Consider the following 25,161-nt stretch of genomic DNA (forward strand, 5'->3'; position numbering starts at 1 on the left):
GTCAATCATATCTCAAACACTATTTTATTACCGTCCTCACAGTCAGCACGTGCACTAGGATTTGAAAAATGTAGTATGTGTCTTACTATCTAGAACCTTCCTTTCTTTCCTACTCTCCCTCCCCCAACATATTTTTCTAGAATTTTAATTTAAAATATAAATATCTTTGGAGGGGGCAGAATACTAGTAAAGCTTTCTAGTTTTTGAGATTTCTCAAGTGTCTTTCTTTTCCAAAATCAGGACCCATGTACAGTGTGAGGACAGAGACAGTATCTGGATACGTAAGGGAGGAAGCTGGAGAGAGAAAAGTGAAACAGGCCAAAAAAAATAAATAATAAACAAATAAAAAATAGGACAGGAGGAGGAGGCTAAAGTCTTAAACCTCCTTATGATAGACTGGCGTCTGTCCTGCTGGCCTATTGTTTACAGTTAGAACTGTGGAATCTCAAGTGATGTAGTCTCAGTGCTTACGATAACGTCCAAATTCAATTTTATTTGATTCATATGGTGACTGGATATCTTGGAGTTCTGACAATTTAAAAATAATAACAGTCTTTTATTATTTCCTCAGACTACAATTTTGGAATTGCTGCCATGTTCTTAATAAAAAAAATGTGTTTTTAATATTTTGAGAAAGTCCATAGCAAGATCCTAGTCACAGTGGCATTTTGGGATTCCAGGGATGGTGAAAGATACAGAGGACCAACATCTAAACCTAACACATGTTTTAATATTTTTAGCATGCAATTTACATTGAGTAGAGACAATTCAATGAGGCATTAATAAACGTAGCCTAATTACTTAAAATTATGTAACATATCTGCTGGATGCTTTTAAAAAATATACTGCTCTTTAGTGTATGGAATATACATGCTGAAAATCTAAAGATGGAGCATGTTTGACCTTGAAAAGGCATTGATGATAATTCTCTGTGAAATATGCCAGTTGCAATTTCAGAAACGTGCAGACTGCCAAGGATTGCTTAAAAAATGGAAATAGGATTTCATATGATTGACCTTCTGGATCACATATGCGCTGAAATGCCTTTTGTGCTGAAGCTGGGAAGCTTAAAACACTGAGCTCTCAGAAAAAGAATATCCTCATCACTTTCTCAGTGTTCTAAGTCACTTAGGCTTTCTGAGCCCAATTCCTTATTTTTAAACTATCTTGAGCACCTTGTCACTATTAACTTTCTCATACCTTCACTTCCATTTCTCAAATGGGATTTTACTCAAAAGTCTGGTTGGGTGAAAAATATCAAATAAATAAAAAGTGATGCTCTTAGTGTTTTTCTCAACAGCTTCAAATAACATTTGGTGAGAAAGAGAGAAAAAGACTTAAAGGAAACAAGTTAATGGAGAATGAAAAAATATTTTAGTAGCTTATCTTTTCTGCTATTTTAAATCCTAATGGTTTTGTGCAGGCACTGTTAAATGAGATTTACTTTTTTATGAAAAACCTATAAGAAAATAAACACACAAAACCTATAGCTTCACAGAAATGAGTTCTCTTGAGATGGGTTGCAAAGTCCCAGTTTATCATGTGAGTGAGAGAAAAGGTAAGAAACAGGAAGGGTAGTCGTGTATTGAACCATTGACACACTCAGGAACCAGCCAATGAGAAGAAGGCAAGTGACCGACGAAAACAGAGTCCAGCCACAAACATCCCTTAAGGCGGTACCTGGGTGTATCTGTGAACACCTTCTTTGGAGTTGACTATTTACAGGCCACCAAGTTTAGGCCATCAAGTGACGATATTCACTGAGAAGGACAGGCAATCCAGAGATCATCTGGTATGCTAAATGCACAAAAAGTCCCTTCAAACAAAGTTTTCTTTCTTAAATCTGCAACTGGTCCCTGCACTGTCTCATTTTGCTATTAGCTATAGTATTTTAAAAACAATATAGGAAACATCCTTTAAATTGAAAGCAACAAGAAAATCTGTTCCCAGTACATGTCTTTCTGAGCATCATATCTACCATAGGTAAGCGTAGGATTTTTTTTTTTCTAATCAAACAAATGCTGCATTAGTTAAATTTTCCAAAACATTGTGAATCTGGAAGACAGCTCTCGACTTTAACAAAGTGGTTCTGACACAAAGGACTACTTAGGCTGATTAGGAATGTCTCTGTTCCCTGTGGATGCCCTCAAGGGATCTATATGAGGTTACATTTCCTCTTTAAAAGTGACAGAAATGGAATTAGATTACTTACAGCTCCTTTAAAAAAATACATGCAATTGCATATTACTATATATACTTGAAAGCTATCTATATTTGAAATATTCAGTATTTCTGTTACTCAAAAAGAACCACTAAAGTCCATCCTTTGGACCATGAAGAAAAATAAAACAAAAATAAAAATAAAGAAAATATTTGTTTTTCCTTTACTAATACATTGCTGCCCAAAAAGCAAATGGCTATGATATCCAAGTTTTGAATTGGTTAATATTTTAAATGACTACTTTACCGAAAGACATAATTACACAAAGAGCTCTTATTAGAGAACTGTTAACAGTTACGTAAATCCTCTTTAGATAGTAATGACTTGTGGGATCATACCCATGATTTGTGGCAGTAGACTTTGTGGAAATAGCATCTATTGAAGTGCATTTTTGTGAATGATATACCCACTCATTGCACCATGAATAGCTATTTTGATCACGAATAGCTAATATTATTAGATTTGTTTTAATTGGAAGCATGTAGAAAAATGAGATACCCTATTTCTACATGAAAAGGAGTGTTTAAGCCCCATTGCACAGGTGAAGTGAACGTGGTTAAACAAAGGTTTGGAAACACACTGTCAACTTTAAGAAATACTCTACCAGCTTGCCTAAGAGTACTTGGGAATACTCTACAGTTAGCACAGAAATACTGTATAACTAACCTACGCTTTGAGCAACATAAAAAAAAAGTCCTCAGCCATCCTCCTATCTAGAATTAAACTCAAATCTGCAGCATGTCAGGTTCTTGCTGGAATGAATCAGCTGATCTGATCTGATGTGAATTTCTGACCTAATTTTGCTGTAGGACTTAGTGCTCAGGCAGAGAAAACAAGGTTAATGTGTTGATAACGGGTGAGATTAAACAGCAGCCAGTATCTTAATAACCCTGTCTAATTTCAGCTTCCTCTTGTGTTTGTGATTAATTCGAATCACTTTTCTATTAATCATTTCAGGGAACCACAAGCTACTTTGCTTGTTTTTTTGTAAAAATCATGCATCCAGATTTTCTTCCTCAAAGCTAAACAAGATATTCATATATGGGAGTAATTTTGGTTAAAAAATCAAATGCATGCGCAAGTTTTTTATTCCTCAAACCATACGATTAGACCAGAAAAATTCTTTATTGAGCCAGAAGTTTAATCTGCAAGGCTGATTCTAAATGAATTAACTTATGATAGGTGCTCTATATATTTTTTTCAATGCTTTGGGGAAAGTTAATCTAAGGAGTCCCCTTAAACAAGTCAAAATGGCATCTGTCCTGCTGACCTATTATTTTCAGTTAGAGCCATCAAGGTTCCCAAGATGCTTAACACAAACTTCAGAATTTATAAATTTACAATTTACATTATACTTATATTAGTAATAGAGACAATCTTGGGTTTTTCATCTAGTCACCTGCCAGGACAGATTAGAGACAACATTTTAAAAAGTTCCTTTAAAGGTGCCTGTTAGGGTAAGCCTCCTTCAGTCTTCTCACGTACCTTTCAAGAGCTATTTATAATTTTGGTTGTTTTGACTTTAATTATATCCTAGACCTAGCACTTATTTTACATTTTAAGAAGCTCAGTATCTGTTCTATATCTGAAATAAATAGACAGATGTTGGCAAGAGGAGGGGCCTTTCAGAACAGAGCCCCATGTGAGCTACTCAGTCAGCATGAGAATTAAGCTCTTCTGACAGAGGAAATTGCAGTGAAGAGTGGACCTTCCAAACATCGAACACCATGGCAAATTGAATGATTAAACAGAAGCCCATTGGAGAATTTAAGGTAATCTTTCTTTGAAAAGTAATGTTAAATATGGAGAGATGGTTATAGACTGCCATAGTTTCCTGTTGAGGGCTATTTTTTATATTCTTCAAGCTATTGGAGGATATCTTTAACTAAAGATGGCCTTTGTAATATGTTTCCAAAAAACCCATAAGAAAAAGAAATTATTATGGAGTAAGGCTATGAGTCAGGGGACTTTTTGAACTACTAAAAATGCAATGTCTCCTAGAGAATGTGTCTAATATAACAAATGAAACTGCTAGAATAGAGCCTGAGCATGCTAATAAAATTGCTCCAAGGCTTCTAACTTTGAGGTAGCCTAAAGAAAATGTCTTCGTTATACATGTATGGGTTACCTTAAAATTAATTTTAATCATGAATTGATAAAAGAAAAATCAAGTCCCCCCTCAAAATGAATCTCTGCTTGAAACATATGCCTCTAGTTAAAAGTTATTCTCGATAATGCTCATATTTGGAAATACACAATGGAATATTCATGTCCATACTGGAATGTGAATATAGCCAGCCTGCTAGGAAGCAGAAAAAAAGACCACTTAAAAAAGAAAAGAAAAAGAAAAGCAATTTCAATAAGATGTACAAGGAAGATGTTTTAAAAGATAAAAAAGACAAGTATTTAAAATCTATTATTTTAATTAGTAAATTGCATTTTCATCTCTGATTTGGGGCTAAGTATACCACTCAGCATATCCTGATGTTTGAATAAAAAATGAAGTGGTTCAGCAAAGAATGAAGAGGGCCATTACCAAGGAGACTTCTTAATTTTCGATTAGGTTGATGTTTATATGTATTGCATAGGTATTTTGTTTCCATATTAAATTTTTCATTAAGCATATATTGGGCATCTATTGTATGTCAGTCATTGCTCTAAGTGCTTGGGATAAGATGGTGAACAGAATACCAAAACATGCTTGTCCTCATCGGAGTTACAATCTGGTAGGGGGTTGGGAGGTGGAGAAGGCAGACAAAAAAGAAACAAGCAAAGATAGAGTAAGTGCAAATGTAACAAATTCTGTGAAAAAAAAAAAAAAAAAAAAAAAAAAACTAAACTAGAGAGTTAGGGGTCAGGAGCATGGGGAGAGTGCAATTTAAAATAAGCTCAGGGAAAGACTCACTGAGGATGTGACATTTGAGCAAAGACCTGGAGTGATAAGTGAGGAGAGAAGCCATGCAGATCTCAAGAGAAACAGATTTCTAAGGAAGAAGGAATGTGGAGAGAAAAGGTCATAATGGGGAACATTCCTAGCACATAGAAGGTCCCTGAAGGACATCACTGTGGCTCGAACAGGGCAGAACAGGTGAGGTGGAGGTTAGAAGATCAGGCCAGAGGCAACGGAGTCCAATCTTGTGAGGACATGGAGGTTACTGTCAGGAAGCTGGCTTAGCTCAGGATGAAATTGGGATGAGGTGGGTCTCAGTAAGGGCAGGGCAGGGAGACCAGTCAGGAGGCTGTAAAAGCAATAGAGATGAGGGAAGATGGTGGCTGGGACCAGAGCAGCAGCCCTGGAGGAGGTGAGATGTGCTGGAATCGTAGTTACATTCTGAAGGTAGAATTGGCAGAATCTGGTGACAGATTGGATGGGAGGTGTGAAAGCAAGCAAAAAGGATGCTGTTTCCATTAACTGAGATGGGGAGGATGGCAACAGAATCAGGTTTGGTGAGAAAAGTTTTAGACATAGTATGTTTGAGATGTGTATTAGGATTTCAATGATTTGTTGATATTTGTAAGAATTTCATGTTTCATTTTTGATAATTTGTAGGTATGAGGTTAAAAATTTTACATAAATGTTAATACTTTTATAAAACTTTTTATATACATTTAGAAAAGTCAAAAATTTTATAAACTTTATACAAATTTATAAAACTCTAAAAATTATGTACATATACACATTTAAATTTCAGGAAAGTTTTTGTTATTGTATGTGTGTAATAACATCACACATGAGATCTATTCTCCTAACAAATTTTTAAGTGTATAACACAGTATTGTTAACTACAGGTACACATCTCTAGAACTTATTCATCTTGCAAAACTGAAACTTTACACTCATTAAATAGCAAATGGAGGGCAAGCGCCCAGATTAACCAGAACAAATGAACCATTGCCTAGAGGTCTCTGCCTTTTGCACAGTTAGTGAAATCATGCAGTCGGCGATACTGATTCTAAGAGCTATATGATCCACACACTCGGCTGCTTTCCAGTTTAGGGCAGAGATGACAGTCACAAATCCTGTAATCTAAGAAGGAAGATAAAAGGCAGATATAGACCTACAGAATGCTTGACATTTTCAAAAAGGAAAGATGCTCCGATAATGGGAAGATTCAGTTATTAGCATTGGTAATGTTCACTTAAGACATTTTTGCAATGATGGAGACATAATTAGTTGATGCACATTGGGGGTGTTTTCTGTTCTTGGGTATTTCAATAAACCTGTAGGTTATTACCTCATTGTAAGAATGAAACTGGGAGTAATGCTGTGTATGTGGGTGAAACGGAACATAGTAGTGGGAAAATCCTTGTGCCCTAATACAAGATGGAATCAGTTTCTTTCACTTGCTAGCTTTAGTGAGATTCATAATGAGTCCCTTAACTCTTAAAGTTGTCTATTCGTTTTGAATTGGAAATAGCAATCTTCATTTTGTTGAGGTGTTAAAAGAAAAGATACAACACATGGCACAACTAGTGGGGTAGTCAACATATTATAGAATTGGTTGCTGCTATTATTCTATTTGTATTAATATTATTACCGTTATTATTTTTACTTTCACCATTTTTACCTTCATCTTTATCACTTAATGTGGCTATCTTAATAACATCATATGGCACCACGTCTACAAAGATTCCACTTCCATGTAGAGTAGAAAGCAATACAGGGGAAGATTGTTTGCTTTGGGCATTTGCAAATGACACATGTACCCAGCCCCCAACTGTGAATGTTCTACTTTATCATTTTGTTTTATCTTATCAATGTACACATATTTTGTTCTTTCTCCTAAAATAGTTAAAATTACATGAGGATAATTTTGGCATATGAATAGATTCAAAAGGATGCAATAATTGGTAGGTTTAGTCTTAATTATTAAACTGGCTTCCAAGAGCAGAGAAGCTGTCTCTTGTGCATAGTAGGTTATTAAACATTTGTCAAATCAGATTGTATTGAACCCACTCAGTGCATTGATGATGTCTTCTCCAAGGGAATAGTAAATAAGCTGGCATAGCATGTGATATTTTAATTTGCTAATGAATTTCCAGATATTTTCAGGGAATTACACTGAAAGTTTTCTTTCTGGGCACATGAGCTGCTATATTTTTACTCTATTAATAGAAATGTTTTGGTGAAACTGCCACACAATTAGGCTAAAGTTAAAGAGGGAAAGAAGTGATGAATTATGAAGATAAAATGCCTACTTTATGTCTACAAGAACTAAAACCTAAAATAATTTTTAAAATTTTTTTATAGTTTGATTTCTTTTCTGAAGAGCAATGTATATTCGGCATCACAGGTAAATGCTACTGAGAGGTTTCAGCTTCATACTGGTTTGAGGATGCGAGGGGAAGCTGGCCCAACAATAACTGACAGCTGCTTTTTGCACAGGGAAAGAGGAGTTCTTTTTCTTTTTCTTTTCTTTTCTTTTGTTTTTGTTTTTGTTTTTGAGACAGGGTCTCACTCTGCCACCCAGGCTGAGTGCAGTGACATGATCTCACCTCACTGCAACCTCTACCTCCCAAGCTCAAGTGATCCTCCCACCTCAGCCTCTGGAGTAGCTCGGACTACACATTTGTGCCACCATACCCGGGTAATTTTTGTATTTCTTTTTTCATATAGTACTTGATACAGTCATTGCAACTCTGACATATCCAACTCTTTTACAGAGAGAATCAGAATGCCATGGATAAATTGGAGCTATTAGGATTTTTTCTACAGGGATTCTTGTTTTATTTATTTACTTTTTTAAATTTTTTGAGACAGGATCTCCCTCTTTTGCCCAGGCTGGAGTGCAGTGGCTCAATCATGGCTCACTGCAGCCTCAACCTCCCAGGCTCAAGTGATCTTCCCACCTCAGCCTCCCAAGTAGCTAGGACACCACAGTCACGCACCACTGTGCCCAGCTAATGGTAGAGATGGGATCTCACTATGTTGCCCAGGCTGGCCTTGAAGTCCTGGGCTCAAGCAGTCCTCCCTCCCCAGGCTTCCAAATGCTTAGGAGACAGGCATGAGTCACCACACCTAGTGAGAAGGCTTCTTAACCACCTAGGATGCTTGTTACTAGACTGTCACATATAATTTTAAAAATTATTTAGATGCCTGTTAGTATATACAATTTAAATAGTATTTGTTTTTGAGATGAGTGACAAAATAGGATTGAAAATCATTTGTCAAGCAAATTTTTTCTAGGTTATTTTTAGGAGAACATTATTCTTTCAGCAACTGGTATTTTATTTTACTTAGGGGACAGATGACATTTTGTGATTTACAAAAAAAAAACAGTAATGGGGAAATTTAAAAAGAAAGACAATGGGGAAATATCTATAGTGATCAGAGCACATGAAGACTCTTCTCTCAGGAGTAGAGAAGTCACTTCCTTTTTTATCCTCCTCCTATACCGGATTGGAAATTACACAGGAGGGAATATTTGTTCAGGGTGAGACTAGAATCTAAAATAGTTCATCCTTATGTCACCTTCTGGTGTTCTAGAAAAAACTCAAAGCTAAGATAAGGTATTCTCTCCTGCCTGGTGGCCTCTGGATAATGAAGCAAAGGGTTAAGAGATGTGTAATTTATGGTTTTTCTCTAGATTTTTGCTGGGCCCTATTTGAAGTCCCCAAACCTCAGCAACTCAACTCTCAGCAAATCAATACAAATAGCATATTTTCTTTAGAAAGAAATCCCATGACACTTTACAACCCCTATCAGTACAAATACATTCATTTCTATAAATCAGTTATTTCAAATGTCGAATGTTATTCTTGATTTGTTTTCTTCTTCTTCTTTTCCACATAATTTTACATTTATTTCATTTAAATGACTTGTTAGGATTTTAATTCTTTTTCTGGTTTCCTGTCTTTTATAATCCATTTCAATTCCAATATTTCTTTTCCTTTATTTTGTGTTTGTTCTGTTCAGTTTGCTAGCAATTACTTAAAATGTCTGGGTATTTCAAATAAAAGTAGAGGAGAGAAACACATTTTCAAAACATGGTACATGGTTCAACAGATTAAATGGGATAAAGAGAGATTGGGAAGGGGGAAGGAAAATGACTACCCAGTAAAAGGCTTTTTAGCAAATCATACTGCATCTCATTAATAAAGAATATATCCACTGAAGCTGTACAATCAATCTGCCATGTGCATTAGTGATGTCTAGTCCAATTCAGGTAGATAAATTGTTCTCTGTCAGTCGGCTGCCAGTCAAATCACAAATACCAATAATACATGCCATGAGGAATTTCTCCTGACTCATGACAAATTTTTTTCAGAGGGTTAGACTGGAATAAACAGGTAAAAGGGAAGAATGATATCTGTCTGAATGAACATTACCAGCAACAGCAAAAAAGGACAGATAACTGGAGAGATAAGCAATAGGCAAGGACGCTGTGAACTGATCTATTAAAAAAAAACACTGGCAGGGAGTAATTCAACTACACACCATTGCAAGAGTGTCAGCTAAAAATACAACTGGAAAAAAGTATAGTCAATACAAAACTTGCAAAGTCAGATGAGGGCACCACTGTAGTGTAGAGATATCCTTCAGGTGGAAACTCTCAGGCACAAGACAAAGAGAATAAAGGAGAAAAGGAAACAAAGTAACAGAACACTTCCATGAATATTTTAATGACAGCATCTTAGTCTGGTTTCTAATCATGAACTATTCTTTTTAATGATAGATACTACGACTAGTATTCTTCCCAATGGCTAGCTATCAGAAGCTCTCATTATTATAAACAGGTGTTATTAAAAGACACAATAAAATATGGCTTTCTGATACTCTGGTTTGAGTTGACACCATATGAGTTTTCTAAAGAAGTCAATCAGTGTCACACATACCAGAAAATAAAAGCACTTGCTTCTGAGCCTAGAGTGGAAGGGAGAGTATTCTATCACTTCTTACCAGATTAGAAGTCTCCAAGGAGAGATGGTGCATGTAAGAGAGCATTTTGAAATGAGGTGAAAACACGAAGCCTGTGCAGTTACATGATTGCATTAAAGAAGAGGAATGAAAGATTAGGATGGTATTGGGTTTTAGGAAGGAATGCCCTGCGGCTCGTGGATTTGTCATTAATGCAGTGACCCTGTCTATCCAAGTCATTCCATTTCAATGTGACTTAGAATTCTAAAAGAAAGTCAGCTTAGAGGTGTCAACACAGCCCCCTGTGTAAGCTGCCTTCAGCAAAGAACATCTATCTTTAATTTAACACAATTGGCCATCTTGGTTTGAGACAGACTGTGATTTAGTTAACATGAAAACAGCGTGACCTCTGTCACCCCAGAATTGAATGAAGAGTTCAATTCAGGATTGATGGCATGTATGAACTATTCTAGGAACTATAACCTGGGAAAAAAATGAAATGGCCTCAGTGAACATGTGGAGGAATAAACAGATCTCTCATATTGTGGCCTGGTGTTCACCTAGACAAGTGTATGCATGTTTACTTTTTAATAATGTGCTTTAATAATGCATGCATGTTATGTTACCTCAGTGACACAGATAAAACCCTATTTTAGTGACAGGCTCATCATGATCAACCTGATACAGCACAATAAAACTATCTCATGTGCCAACTAGCAGCTCTTGTTAGTTGCTGATAAGAATGCAATGTATTCTGGCAGACAAGAAATAGTACATAATGGATACATTCACTAGTTTCAACTCCTTGAGCAGTCAATTTAGTTAATAAAAACCTCACCTTTTTACTACATGCATCATGAAGGTATTATCAATGATGGAAATGTATGATCTTTTTATGAAATTTTCTAAGATAAAGATTCAGAGATACTTTATTTTTCATGTTGATAACACAGTCCCTAAGATAATTGATGAAATGCAATTTCATAAATTTAAGAGTGAGAGTGAATATCTCAAAGATGACATTTTATTTTGTTTACATTCACATTAAACTTTAGGGAAAAAGAGTCTCTCTCAACTCTTTCAAATTAATTAATGTAGATTTTAAAAAGTGAACTAAGAATATGTTATTTTGTAATAAATGTGATAGCAGGATAATGAACTAATTAAAATTTAAGTTTTTATCAAACTTTTTTTCTGAGGTATAAGTAAGTCAAATTAATCTCATCTGCATACTTTCTTTTAATATTCTCCAGCTTCAATTTGCTTTATTTGAACTCTAATTATCATCTCTGAGCAAAGCAAATAACTTAATAAATAATATAGCACACCACTTCTAAGTACTATAAGAAGAGTCATCCATTTTACTTAGCTCATAAATTAACATTGAAATTTTAAATTTTTTTTAATATTGGCTTTTGAGACCTAAAGTCCCGGAGTTATGATCTAGTATTATTTTTGTCAAGTCCTTACATTTCAATATCTTCACTATAAATGCCATAAATGCATTGGTTTAGCAACACATTTACCTATATTTACCCATGTAAACTACAAAGTCAAAAAGTCAATATGAAGGTTTTGGAATTCTCTCAAATTATAATTTCCTCTGTTTTATTTAATTTATTTTATATTTATTCTATTGTCTTCTGCTACTCTCATTGACTTAGTTCTCATAAATCCAAAGCAATATGTGTATATAAATTCAATATAAAGTAAAGTAAAAAGGGAGATTATAGGTCAAGAAATGTTAGCCCATTCACTAAACAGCCAGATTTTGTTTCCATCTTCTCTAGTCTCTGAACTAATAAGTTTGCAAAATGCTTGTTAGAAGTAATCAGGAAAAGAAATCTGTGTAGTTCTATGAAGTATAAAAAAAGACTGAGTTCATTTCCATCATATTGAAAGTGGTATGTCTAAACTGACACATAATCATTATAGAAATACTGCTTTTCTAGAAGCCAACCTTCTGGCAACCTCAACTATAGAAACTGATTTTTTTTTTTTTTTAAAGAAATAGAGCTTTCAGAAAAAGGAGACAGAAATGTAAGGTCCCTAGCAAACTCATGTCTGTGGACTGGCCATGTAATCTCCCACCGTTGAGTCCTTGAGGGTATTGTTCACACAACTACAAGAGAAGGAATCAGGTGCATTCCTATAAAAGGTACAGTCATCTGCCAGGCTGGTTCATTTTAAACTAGTCAGCTTGGCATACCAGCATTTATATTTTTCTTTTAGTTTCTGTGTGCATGAGTGTGCGTGTGTTTGATCTACTGATGTTTTGATGGATTACACACAGAGCATAACTCACTAGGAATTTATCCAACAAGTAAGGGCACTCTGGTTATTAAATTGAGGTCTCATGTTAGAGGCCATTAAGCAAATTATTTAGTGCATTCTGCTTTAGAAGGCAAGGGCACAAGTACAGTATTTTATAACTGGCTAATTTCATGCTGCAATTAAATTCTTGACACACACTTGGAATGGGAAACTTAATGTGAAGGGGAAATTAAAGAGGCCTTTCTATTGTCGAGTTTCTGTTTGAAAATGGACTTTTCTAAGAGGCCTATCTAATATGTTTAAAAATACACTTCTTTTTCCCTGTGGTAGGATGGAAACTACTGTTGTGTAGAGAATAAATGAAGAGAAATAAATGTTTGTGTTTTTAGAATTACTTTAGGATTTTATACAACCACCAAGAGTTTTATTATAATAGATTTTAGCAGGCACATTAATGAAGAGGTTTTCAAGGGAAACTCTTTTGTTTAATTAATGAAACTGTACTAATTGGACATACATGCCATGTAAGTGTATTATTTTCAGTTTGATGACTGGATTGTGAAAAAGAATTAATGTGTCATTGTATGAGAGAGAGAAAAAGAAAGAAAGAAATGACGGGGTGGAGGAATAGTTAAGGGTAAGCTCAAGTTTAAATTCATTACAGTGAGAAACATCAAGGTGAAAAAAATAAAGACGTAGTTTGGCAGGAATTAATTCTTGATAATTGAAATTTAAAAAGTATAACATCCGCTAGAAAATTAGTTACATGTTATACTTATCTTTGCTGTCTTTCTCTTTTCTTTTTTTTTTTTTAAATTCTACTTAATATTTTCACCTCAATCTATAACATAATGTAGCAGTGGGATCTGTAGAGTCAGACATCCTTCCAAGTCACATTTTACCCTCATTCTTCCTGGCTGTGTGATCACGGACAGATTACTCAGACTCACTGGGCTGCAGTTTTCTCCATGTAATATCAGTACCTACAGATTAGGATGTTGTAAGAAATAAATGACTTTAGACACAATGAAAGCATAAAAGAGAATCCACGGTAAGTGCTAAGTCAGTGTGAACTCTTAACCACTAACGTACCCACAACACGAGGGCAGGAACTCGCTTTGCTCATCCACTGCACTTGTAACAGGGGACACTCAATAAGTATATCTGAGCGATTGATTCAGTGACTGATATCCTGAGATTTTATTAAAGAATGAATAGGAAGCTAGTCACGTGGTGTAATTTGAGGAAGTGCTTACTCAACCCTTACCCTGAGAAAATACCTCTCTTGAAATGCCTAAAGTCATAAATCCCCAAATTATGAAACGATTCTTTTGACTTGCGTATTTGTTCACTTTTAATAAGACAAGCAAAGAGATAACATGTTAGTATAGTTTGATAATTATTAGTCACTTCTGCCTGACTGTGAATGATTTTATTAGACCCACTCCACATGATAGGTGAGAGAGCACTGCAGTTTTAAGGGAAAATAGAAGCACCAAGAAGACTGTGAAATAAAAAGAGTGGCCCTGAGCCGGTAACTAATCTCCTATTTTACAATTTTTCTCAGATTTGGATTAATATGTAATGTCATCCAAGCAGGAAAAGTGAGTTACCTGTGGTCATATAGCAAGTCATTGCTAAATTTAAAAGAGAAATGAGACTAGTTTCAGCCAAAATTATCCTGTTTAGTTTAGATTGTTATTGGACATAGGAATCAGTTGGGCAATCAAACCTAGAATCTTTGTGTAAGAAAAATGGAGAGTTTAAAAACCTCCTAATGACCTCTGAGAAGAAAAGCTGCCTGTCATCCTAAAAGTTTATCCACACAACTCCAAAATAGATGGAGAAATGTTAGGGAATATTCAGATTGGGTAACTATTCAGTCTTACCCCAACTAGTCACCCTCCAGAATTTAACATCCCAGAGATTGTCCACAAAAGGGACAATTTTCTTAATGTGATACTAAGTGAGATACAAATAATGACACTTCATCAAACTGTGTAATTTTAGTCAAATACATTTTTCCTTTTAATATCACAGTTTCCTCATCTGTGAAAATCACAATCCCGATATCCTTCTTGACAGACTGTAGTGAGGACTAAATGGATCATCAGTATTGCTGGATGGGTCACTGCTCTCCAGCCGTACCGAATGTGTAGTCCCCCTGCAAGTTTAACCTCTGCTCACATCTGTGTCCTTTCCATCATTCACCACCCGCGTGGCTCCTTCCCTGTCCAAGTCCCTGTGGCTCCTTCAGGACTCAGCCCAAGTGGTATCTCACTGAAACCTTCTCTGGCCTTCACAGGCATTATTGCTTGCTATCTTTTATTTTGGTCTACTAGCATTCTTTACATAATCTACATAATTCTATTCTGAGTTTAATGCACCTCCTCTAATCATTTTCTTTCCATGCATAAAATTAAAAGTGAGCCAAATAATGGCCAGATCTGGCAAAGAATCCCTTTTGAACAAATGAGAATGTAATGACCTGGAAGATTTGTAAAGTGATTCAGATCTTTGCTGGTATCTCTGGAAGAATACCCAAAGGAGCATTTTATTCCAAAACAAAAAACCAAAGACAATGACTCTCCTTCCTACCTATAAACTCCTAAGAGCCCCCATACCAGCCAACCCAGTCTTCCCTCTCTCTACTGCTCTCTCTGGTTAAGCTCATTATTGTGCAGATCAAGGTAACATTTCTGGATTTGGAGGATCTGATGGATATGCAAAAGGGGTTGATTTTTCCTCTTTCAGTCTTTGAGAGATATCTGAACTCTGTACGAGAGAGCAGGTCCCTGGGCTGACCTAGTAAGAAAGCATTCTCCCTTCTCAGGAAGAGAAGAATCAATGGAGTTTTTTGTCATTTATAATTTAAAAATTCATTTTTGTCCCAGCCATAGTTGGTTATTGCCCTCTCTTCCCTGCTGGCCTTTGAGTTCTTTTTCAATATAGGAATCCAGGGGAAATCTGGAAAGATTACTTGAAACTTGAGTTCTGAATATCATTTGGCAGCTCTGCTCTTTAAAAACTTCCTCCCACTTCCTGTGTTATCCTACTCAGGTACCCTCTAGTCCATAGCTCAGCAAATATTTTCAGATAGTAATAATTTGATTATTTTGGGCATTTGTACCATAAGGCAACTACCCAGTTCTGCTGTTGTAGCATGAAATTGCCCTCAAGGCTACTTAAATGAATGAGTGTGGCAGTGTTTCAATAAAACTTTATTTACAAAGACAGGTGACAAACCGGATTTGGCCTGCAGTTCATAGCTTTCAAACACCTGCTACTACTCTATCCATTCATTTTGTTGACCTAATTGTCATCACCTAGGCCAATTCTTTGGAAGGGATTTCAATGTACTCCGGCCTTCCCAAATGTGATTGCTGGGAAAGCATCAGGAACCTGGGCTTTAGAATTGCATTTGTGGTTGAGTTCTTTGGATTATTGATCCACATGCACAGTAAAACTTCAAGAACATCTCGGGAAATTTTTAAAGTTCTAGGACAGCTAGTTTTAAAAATTTGCATAATGTAAGAGAGAAAAATGTAAGTAACCATAAAGAGACCATAATAACTGATGACATTGATTTAGTGCTTATTATATAACATATCCTATAAATTCTTTACATGTTACATCCATTTAATCCAGATAATATTTCCATGAGGCAGATTCTATCATTTGTTTTATTTAAGCTGAGTCTTAGAGACCTTAAGAAATTCTTCAAGATCATATCATTAGCCAGTGGCAGAATTAGGGTAAAGCTCAGATGTATCTGACTCCAAAGAACAGTTATGAAAAAGGAAAGAATAAGAAATAATGCATTATTTGGCTGGGGGTGGGGAGTGGGGATTTAGGAACAAGTAATGGCCTGCCCATCAGTTTCTTGTATATGAATCAAATCTGGCAGACCACAAAAGAAACCACAGCAGGATTCCAAATTCACAGTTCAAATGCTAAGCTTGCATTTTGCATAGTGATACTGGATAACCAAGAGGACCTTCTGAGTACTTGAAAGTTTCCAAAGCCACGAACTGGTACTTGGGACAGCTTTCACATTGGATCCGTAATAGTGTCTTCAGATTTTCACAAAGTTCAGCATACCAGGAATTCCTTGCAATGTCTCAGGCATTTTGCATGGGAATATTTTGAAGAACAAAGAAAAATCATTTTCTTTTGAAATCAATAATATTCAGGTAGCTAAAAATCTCACTATAAAATAAACCTCAGCATAGCAAAAGAGAAAACAATAAAACTGAGGTTAATATATTTATTTAATTGTATACTGATAATCCATTGACTTTTAAGATAAATTATATTTGAGGAAAAAATGATAGATATAGCACATATGTTTGCAGAATCTAGGGTGAGCCCATGCATAAGTGCTGAATATTTAACCAAAGCTCCATAAACCTTCCTCTTGCAGTGATTTTCTTTTTAGTATTAATTTGAATTCTGGTGCATCTATGATAGAGCAGCATATCAGGAAAAAAAGCATCAGTTGCACACTATGTACTTACCATGGCAACCCCAGCGTCACATGGTACACATGCTAGTTTGGAGCCAAAGAGCTTCACGGGCTCTTAAGCAGACACACACACAGCCTCCTGGTCATGTGACTCTGCCTACAGTCAGGGCCTTTGCCAGGAAAATGTGTCAGCATAAACCGATAAACTCTGGATTATTCTGATTCCTGCAACTCTGCTTTTTTAATCTATTCACTCATATTTCTCTCTCTCTCTCTCTCTCTCTCTTTCTTTTCCTCTCTTCTTCTTTCCCTTATTTTTCCTTCTTTTAGATATAGAATACAATGATTAAAGGTTTATTTGCCAACTTAGATTTTCTCAAAATAATCCTTTCTATTGAACTCACCATGACTGGATAAAAATGTTTTTCAATGTCCAGGACCTTATGAATTTCCCCCATCAAAATCTTAGGACATGAATAACATGAAGACTTTCCAAATATAGAATAATCAGACATGTCTCCAGCACAAATTATTGAAATCTGCACCTGTTGTTTAGATTCCCTTCTTCAGTTTTTGAGGAGATATTATTTTCTTAGCCATTATTTTAATAACATCAAAGTTATTTATTAGGTGAAAAGTGATCTATTCATGTATCAGATATTCAGTTCGCTAGCTGCTTCTGTTATGGTGGATGATATCACTAACATCTATCACTCACTGACAAAGTGCCTGCCACTGTACAATGTGCATTGCATATATTAACTGACACCCTACCACACTATGAATTAGTTACTATTATTATCTCCAGTCTACAGATAAGGAAACTGAGGCTCAAGAGCTCAGTTATTAATCAATACATCAGGGATTTGAACCCAAGAGGCAGTGCCCTAACCAGAATGCTGTTTTTTTTTTTTTTATTAAAACCAAAAACAAAGAAAAATACAGACATAAATAGGAAAATACAGCAAACAAAACAAAAACAAATGTTAAACTCTGTGATGGACCATGTGAGGTAATGCATATGTTAACTGGCTAGATTTAGTCATTCCACAGTGTGTATATACTTCAAAATATCATGTCTTACACCACAAATTCATTTCACTTTATCTGTCAATTTAAAAAATAAAAAAAGTAAAAGATTAAATTGAGGATTGGGCAATGAAAATGTACATTCAGAGAGAAGGAAAGATGTAAAAATTTAGTGGCCAAAAAAGAGCTTGTTCACATATTCTCCAAATTATTAAGTCATTTGGATTGATTTGACTCACATTAAACATGTTCAAATAACTCTAAAAAACAAAATGATAAAATAAAATAAATTCTATGGTACATATCAACTCTATTTCTTGAAAATTGTGATGAAACTATAGTAACCCTGTATTTTTCAGAAGTTATTTCAAATGCCAGACTAGTATTTTAATCCACTTGGATCAAATACATCACAGTTACGTGATCTCCATATGCTGCTGCTGTAGAGAAATCATACCTCATCAACAAACGGTAGACCCTTGGCATTCTTTCAGACTTTCCATTTACATGTTGTTTTAATTAACAAAATTCCATTTTCTAGTTGTTTTTTGGGACTCTGCTTATCTAGTTTAAGCTTTATGAACATAAAGGCAGCAGATTTTACAAACAGGCAACTCTCAAGATCCTGTGTAGGGTAATTAATGATTCTTGTGATTTGTGGTAAAGCTTTGAACTTCAAGGGAGTCTATTTTAAGTTTCCAATGTCAGTCAATCAGACTGATGCAATTTCTCAAGTAATCACATTTATGTGCAAATGTTTTTAGTTAACAGTCATTGAATAAATGTCTTCCTCTGAACTCTCTCTCTCTCTCTTTTTCTTTTAAATGAGCTTGTTTGCTTGCAACCACTTTGGAAATGATCCAGAACAAAATGTCATTAGCATGTTCCGGGAACTCATTAGCAAAATGCATTTATGCATTAAGAAGTCCACTTATAAGGCAAGCCATGTTCCATCTACTGTGAACACAGAAGTGTTGAGGAATTGAACATGGGAAGGGTTGACCAAAAGTTCCTATCAATGAGCAAAGTCATCAGACTTACCTTAAGTGTGAGAAAATAATAATTTTATAATTTTATACTGCAAGAGTGTGTGTGGCCATAAAATTTATAACAATGATAGGGTTTTTTTGTTGTTGTTTGCTTGTTTGTTTTGAGATGGAGTCTCACTCTGTCACCCAGGCTGGAGTGCAGTGGCGTGCTCTCGGCTCACTGCAAGCTCCGTCTCCCAGGTTCACGCCATTCTCCTGCCTCAGCCTCCCGAGTAGCTCGGACTACAGGCCCACATATGCCTGCCACCATGCCTGCCTAATTTTTTTTTTTTTGTTTTTGGTATTTTTAGTAGAGACGGGGTTTCAACCCTGTTAGCCAGGATGGTCTTGATCTCCTGACCTCGTGATCCACCCGCCTTGGCCTTCCAAAGTGCTGGGATTACAGGCGTGAGCCACCGCACCCGGCCAACAATGATAGGTTTTAAAGCTCTTGACTGTGGTGACTGATCAGGGATATTATATATACATTTGTACTGTGTTATAGATATATGTTCAGATTTGATAGAAAAGGCAGTGTAAATAAAATCAACTTTATATATATAAATTTATGTATATATGTGTGTATATCTATTATATAGCTATATAAATATATATAAATAGAGAGATACAGATATATTTATATATCTATATATAAATTTATATTTAGATAAATTGCTTATATAAATATATATAGCTATATAGATATATCCCCTACCAGAACATCTTGAGAGCGGGAGTTATATCTAATTCTCCTCTGTACTTTCCAAAATACCACCTAGGATGCCAATTCAACTGTTGTAACAAAGGAAAAAATAACCTTGACTTAAGTAAAGTAAAAGACTCTTCCCTCCCTTCTCTGTGTGATAGTCTAAGCATAACCAGTCCGGGACTGATATGGCATCTCCACCATATTTTAGGTCCTGACTCCTTCATATTTTTCTCACTTATCTTCTCCATACAAATTCCCTCTTGTGATCTAAAAAGGCTGCTCCATCTCCTTCTGCCATATCTGCATTTTAGCCATCAAGTAGAGGGAAGGGGAGGCAGGTTCCTTTATTCTACAGTATGATCAAAAATTGTACATTTCCCTTTCACTCATAAACCATATGCCCTGGCTGGGTCACATGACTATGCCTAGCTGTAAGGGATGTTGGGAAGTATAGTTTTTAGCTCAGCAAGGAAGTGAATATTGGTTGAGCATCTTGAATTATTGGTTTGAAAATACTTTTTTAAAAAAACCTATAAAATGTAATGTAATTAATATTTCATTAAATATTTATTGTAAGTATACTAACTTCATTAATTGTCTAATTATGTATTCACTAAGAAAGCCATTTTTAGCTGGGTGCAGTAGTGCATGCCTGTAGTCCTGGCTTACTCAGGAGGCTAAGACAGGAGGATCACTTGAGCCCAGGAGTTCAAAGCTGCAGTATGCCAAGATCGTGCCTGTTACTGCACTCCAGCCTGTGCAACACAGTGAGGCCCTATCTCTTTAAAAAAAAAAAAGCAATTTTTTTGGAAAATAATATTTTCACTGAATTTCCTCCCTTTGCCAAAATCCTGGCATATATGCATATTTGCCGAAAAAATTTATAGTTAACCATAAATTAAACAAGAAACGTATAGTCAAATATTTTAAAGGGCAAATTTAAAAAATATTTAAAATATATATAGCAAAATATGATATTAAGTGATATGTATGTCTATTTTAGTTTGTATGAGTTGAGTAGGGAAGTTCCAAAACTAAGTGATTTAATGGTCTTCAAATATTTTTAAATAGTCCTGAGTAAATGATTTTAAAAAATTATTCTGTCGTGATGGCGGGCGCCTGTAGTCCCAGCTACTCCGAAGGCTGAGGCAGGAGAATGGCGTGAACCAGGGAGGCGGAGCTCACAGTGAGAGATCGTGCCACTGCACTCCAGCCTGGGCGACAGAACGAGACTCCGTCTCAAAAAAAAAAAACGAAAGAATTATTAGAGTCAAGCAGTTGAAGTGATAAAACGTCAGGTGTTTCATTAAGCTGTATTTTGCAAATATCAGTATTTAGGGAATGTAAAATGGAATGTGAATAAAATGATTTGGAATAGCATGTATCTCTATAATTACCAAACCAGGAACCAATATGTTTTAATATAAAGATCTATCATCACAACTGCCCATGAGTTTCTTCTATTCAGTAGTAAGGGAGGGTTTGTGTGAATATTGAAGAGAAAAGCTCTTTGTGTTACCTTCAGAAGAGTTAGGGAGGAGAACCTAGCGAGGTTGTCTGTGATGTAAATGACACAGCATAAAGACAGCCCAGGACTCTGGAGCTGCATTAAGTAAGATTGGGAGCTGTCCAGTGGCGTCAGAGACAACTGCCCCTCTGCCCTCCACTATAGCAGCATCGCAGGGGACTTCAAAGCTGCTTAAACATTTCTGTCAGTCCACAGCCACAGCAGCACCGGCTTTTCCACGTGTAAATGAAGGAAACAAACCTATTTCTTTCACAAAATTCTAGCACAAATTTCAGTATTGGGGGACAAGACCTGGCTGTTCTTAGAGTTTAGAAGTGTGACACTTGTGCAATTGAAAGTAGAGGCTTGAAAATTAATTCTTTGAGTTTTCACGAAGAGAGAAGCAGTTTTTTGAAAACGTTCATGCATTCAACTGATACTGATTGATTGATTGTCCACTCTGTGCCCATGTTATTAGTGGGCACTGGAACGTATACCATGAACTTGGAGGTGCTGCATTACACCAGCTGGTATGTCCTAATAATGCATTTTCTCTGTGAACTTTCTCCTCTGAAGACTGTACACTGTCTTATTTCATAATACAGAAATACATGGACATGCCATTGTTGTAGATGGTACACGTTTTTATATTATCATTTAATGTATTTGACACGTTTCATTAAGTGAATCACACCACCATTTTATATATACACGTGTGTGTGTACACACATGTATAAAACTGACACAGGTATGTTTAAAAAGCAGCTCGAGATATATATATATATATATATATATATAATTAGACTTGTCGAATACATCATATATGATTAGACTTGTCGAATACCTCAATGCTGAATTGATCCTTTATTAAGAAAAACATTATTGTTCTTGAAAGCTATTGTGCAACTAGCTGAGTGTGTTCTCCTAGCCAGGCTGAAAAGTGTCCTGATATATAAAAAGTTTATTTTATCTCATGGTACTACTCTTCCTGCATTTTGACCCATTTTGTGACTTCCTTACTGGCCTTTTATAAACATGATCTTTTGTGTGTTTTGCTTTTTTCGGTGACACTTCTCCTCTGAATTTATGTCCCAGACAGTTGCTATTTGCCCTCAAAGTTCTTGAATAATCAAATAAGCATAGAAAGTAAATTAAGCAAAGGCATACATGAATAAAGATATCATTTTATTTTATTGAATACATAAGGCAGTAAAGAATCGGGTAAGAAACAGAAAGTGACCCATATAAAGAGATAAAAAATTTAAGTCTACGAAACTCAACTGTGCCCGTGTTATAAATACAAATGAAAGTGAGTTGAGGCCGGGCGCGGTGGCTCACGCTTGTAATGCTTGTAATCCCAGCACTTTGGGAGGCCGAGGCGGGCGGATCACGAGGTCAGGAGATCGAGACCACGGTGAAACCCCGTCTCTACTGAAAACACAAAAAATTAGCCGGGCGTGGTGGCGGGCGTCTGTAGTCCCAGCTACTCGGAGAGGCTGAGGCAGGAGAATGGCGTGAACCCGGGAGGCGGAGCTTGCAGTGAGCCGAGATCGCGCCACTGCACTCCAGCCTGGGCGACAGAGCAAGACTCCGTCTCAAAAAGAAAAAAAAAAAAAAAAAAAAAAAAGAAAGTGAGTTGAAATGGCAGCTCTTGAGAGTCAAATGATCTTTCACACATCAGTTAAAGACTTCAAAAGAAGTCATCAAAGTGGAGGTTAAATTGGCTTAAGTTTTTAATTTGACTTGACTGGTCCAATACTCAATATTTGAAATCTCCTCATGCCTGTATCTACAATCTGCTTCTTAATTTAGTTTTCCTTGAGCAGAATAAATTGTGTATCATTCCTAATTATTAAAATGCTTATGAATTTTCTACATATTGGTATTTCTTTTTCTAATTAATTTCCCTGTAAAATATCCACTTCAATAACCGGAAGGGATGAATTTATATTATAGCAGTTTTTGGCTTTTTTCTTTTTTGGCTTTATTTCTCAGTCATAGTTATGCACATGAATGCAAACACAAGCATCCACACACATTCACCTAGTTATTAAACATATATTTACTACATGATCATGAATGCTAATAGTAAAGAACTTGGGCCCTCGAAACAGACAAATCTGGATTTAATTTTTGGCTTCATCTCTCACCATTCTTCAACATCAATTTGCTCATTTGTAAATGAGATACACTATCTCCTTTATGGGGTGGCTGCAATCATTAAATGAAGTGATGCAGGAACTATGTCAGATATTAAGAACTAGGAAATATAAGATATAATTATTTATTGATCACCTACTAGGCACCAGATACTGTAGTTTGCAGTTGTGTTGTGGACTCCATCCTGGGCTTTCTGCTTCTAGCCCCTACACAGCCCGTTTAGTCAATTTAACATATGGAAACCAGATTAATTGGTCAGATCATGTCTCTGCCCTGACTTTTTCTGTGCTTTCCTTTTGCCTGTAAAATAAAGGTCAAACAGTCTTTAAACATGCATCAGTTTCCTTGGGCTGCCCTAATAAAGTGCCACAAACCAATTGGCCTGCAGGTAAGTTTCAGAAATCATGTCAAACCTAGCCCCATCTGACGCCACAGTTCATGCTTCTGTCTATTTTATCATCTCAATTCTTTCTATATGCAATTTATGAATGGGGACATCAATTCAAATAGCCACAGACCAGATCATGATAAAGCTTCACCAGTTACTCTGCCTAACAATGATCTCTCTCTCTCTCTTTCTCTCTTCCTTACTCTCATTCTTGCTCTCTCTCTCTCTCTCTGAACTAGTATAACATATTCTTATGGCTGAAAATAGTAGCTTGGAACATGATTGTTTTCCTGTTACAAGGTTAGATGTTGAGTATGTTCCTAATAGCAAGTTTCATGTCTTGTCTTATGTCTCTTGGATACTTTATTCTGCTCTGCCCAGTACCACGTATCTAGTAGATTTGTTGGAACTCCCACTGATTGGTTCTAGATGTTTAACTTTATGAGTATAGATGAGTTTCATCTGAAAAACTGTCACATCAAGTAATGCCATGGACAAACTCAGGAACATTTATAATGCTATTGCAGTGGTATAAAGAGACTGCCACAGAACAAAAGAGTCTGGCAAGTGCTTTAGCTTTATCAAAGATAGACACATCCTCGCATTCATCACAGTGCATTGCCTCTGCTATGGCATTATGGTGACAGGCTCATCCACTGAGCCCTGGATTGGAGATTCAAAAGCCCTATTTGGCAAGTATTGTGAAATCACTGACAAACGCCTGCTGCTCTTCAATAGCACTTTGCATTGATTTAATTTCCAAAGATAAAAATATCAAGATGTTTTGGTAGATAATAACTTACATAATATCTTTCTGTATTTCCAAATGAAAGAATTAAGATTAAAGATAGTAGGTATCTTTAAAATAGCGTCATCAGAAGTCCAAAGGTAAAACAAGAACACAATCTAAATTGTTTGTTCATTCAGCTACTCATTTATTCAACACACATTTAGTTAACACTGACCTTTGTTTTTGCACTAAGAATTATGATGGGGATGTATATGTTTTGGAATTACACAGGTCATACACCTAAACCAGAATTAGAGTATCAAACAAGGTTTCCTGGGAAAATAAATACATAAAGTAAGACCTACAAGATGAGTAGAAGAGTTTTCAAGGTCAAAGGAAGAAAAGTGCTCAGAAGTACCCAAGTATAATGTGTTTAAGAGACTCAAAGAAGTGGTGTCACTAAAGGAGAATGTACCGGGTAAGTGAGATGTGCTGGAGGGAAAGCGGGAGTCAGAGGATACATACATCTGCATGTGAGTTGGTATAAGTTGGTGTAAATATTGCAAGGTGAGGCGGTAACAGTTGAGGACTATTTGGGGACTGTGGAGGATCCACCAGTGCCCAGAATCTTGGGTTAGGCTATGAAGAAGGCAGACACCCACCCGAGTGTATAAGGGTTGGATTTTCATTAGGTGGATTTAAAGGATGTACTTGAGGAAAGGAAGTTGAAGATATAGGAAAGAGCATAGTTGAAAAAATAGATCATGGATTCTAAGCCAGATAAAGAAGGGA

At 36.0% G+C, this 25,161-nt stretch overlaps 1 protein-coding gene across 6 annotated transcripts in view; it reads left to right on the top strand.

The window, feature by feature from the left end:
• The window catches only part of NYAP2 (neuronal tyrosine-phosphorylated phosphoinositide-3-kinase adaptor 2), a 330,902-nt gene that overhangs the window by 16,208 nt on the left and 289,533 nt on the right, over window positions 1-25,161 (top strand). The window contains exon 1 of one of the 6 annotated variants that reach the window (XM_055290806.1): window positions 4,018-5,523. The exons of the other annotated variants lie outside the window; for them this stretch is intronic. Within the exon in view, the coding sequence (XP_055146781.1) occupies window positions 5,414-5,523 (110 nt within the window). The 5' untranslated portion in view covers window positions 4,018-5,413. Of the gene's footprint in view, window positions 1-4,017; window positions 5,524-25,161 lie in introns of those variants that run through there. 6 annotated transcript variants of the gene reach the window in all.

The sequence above is a fragment of the Symphalangus syndactylus genome, chromosome 8 (genome assembly GCF_028878055.3).
Source record: "Symphalangus syndactylus isolate Jambi chromosome 8, NHGRI_mSymSyn1-v2.1_pri, whole genome shotgun sequence".
NCBI classification, from domain to species: Eukaryota; Metazoa; Chordata; class Mammalia; order Primates; family Hylobatidae; genus Symphalangus; species Symphalangus syndactylus.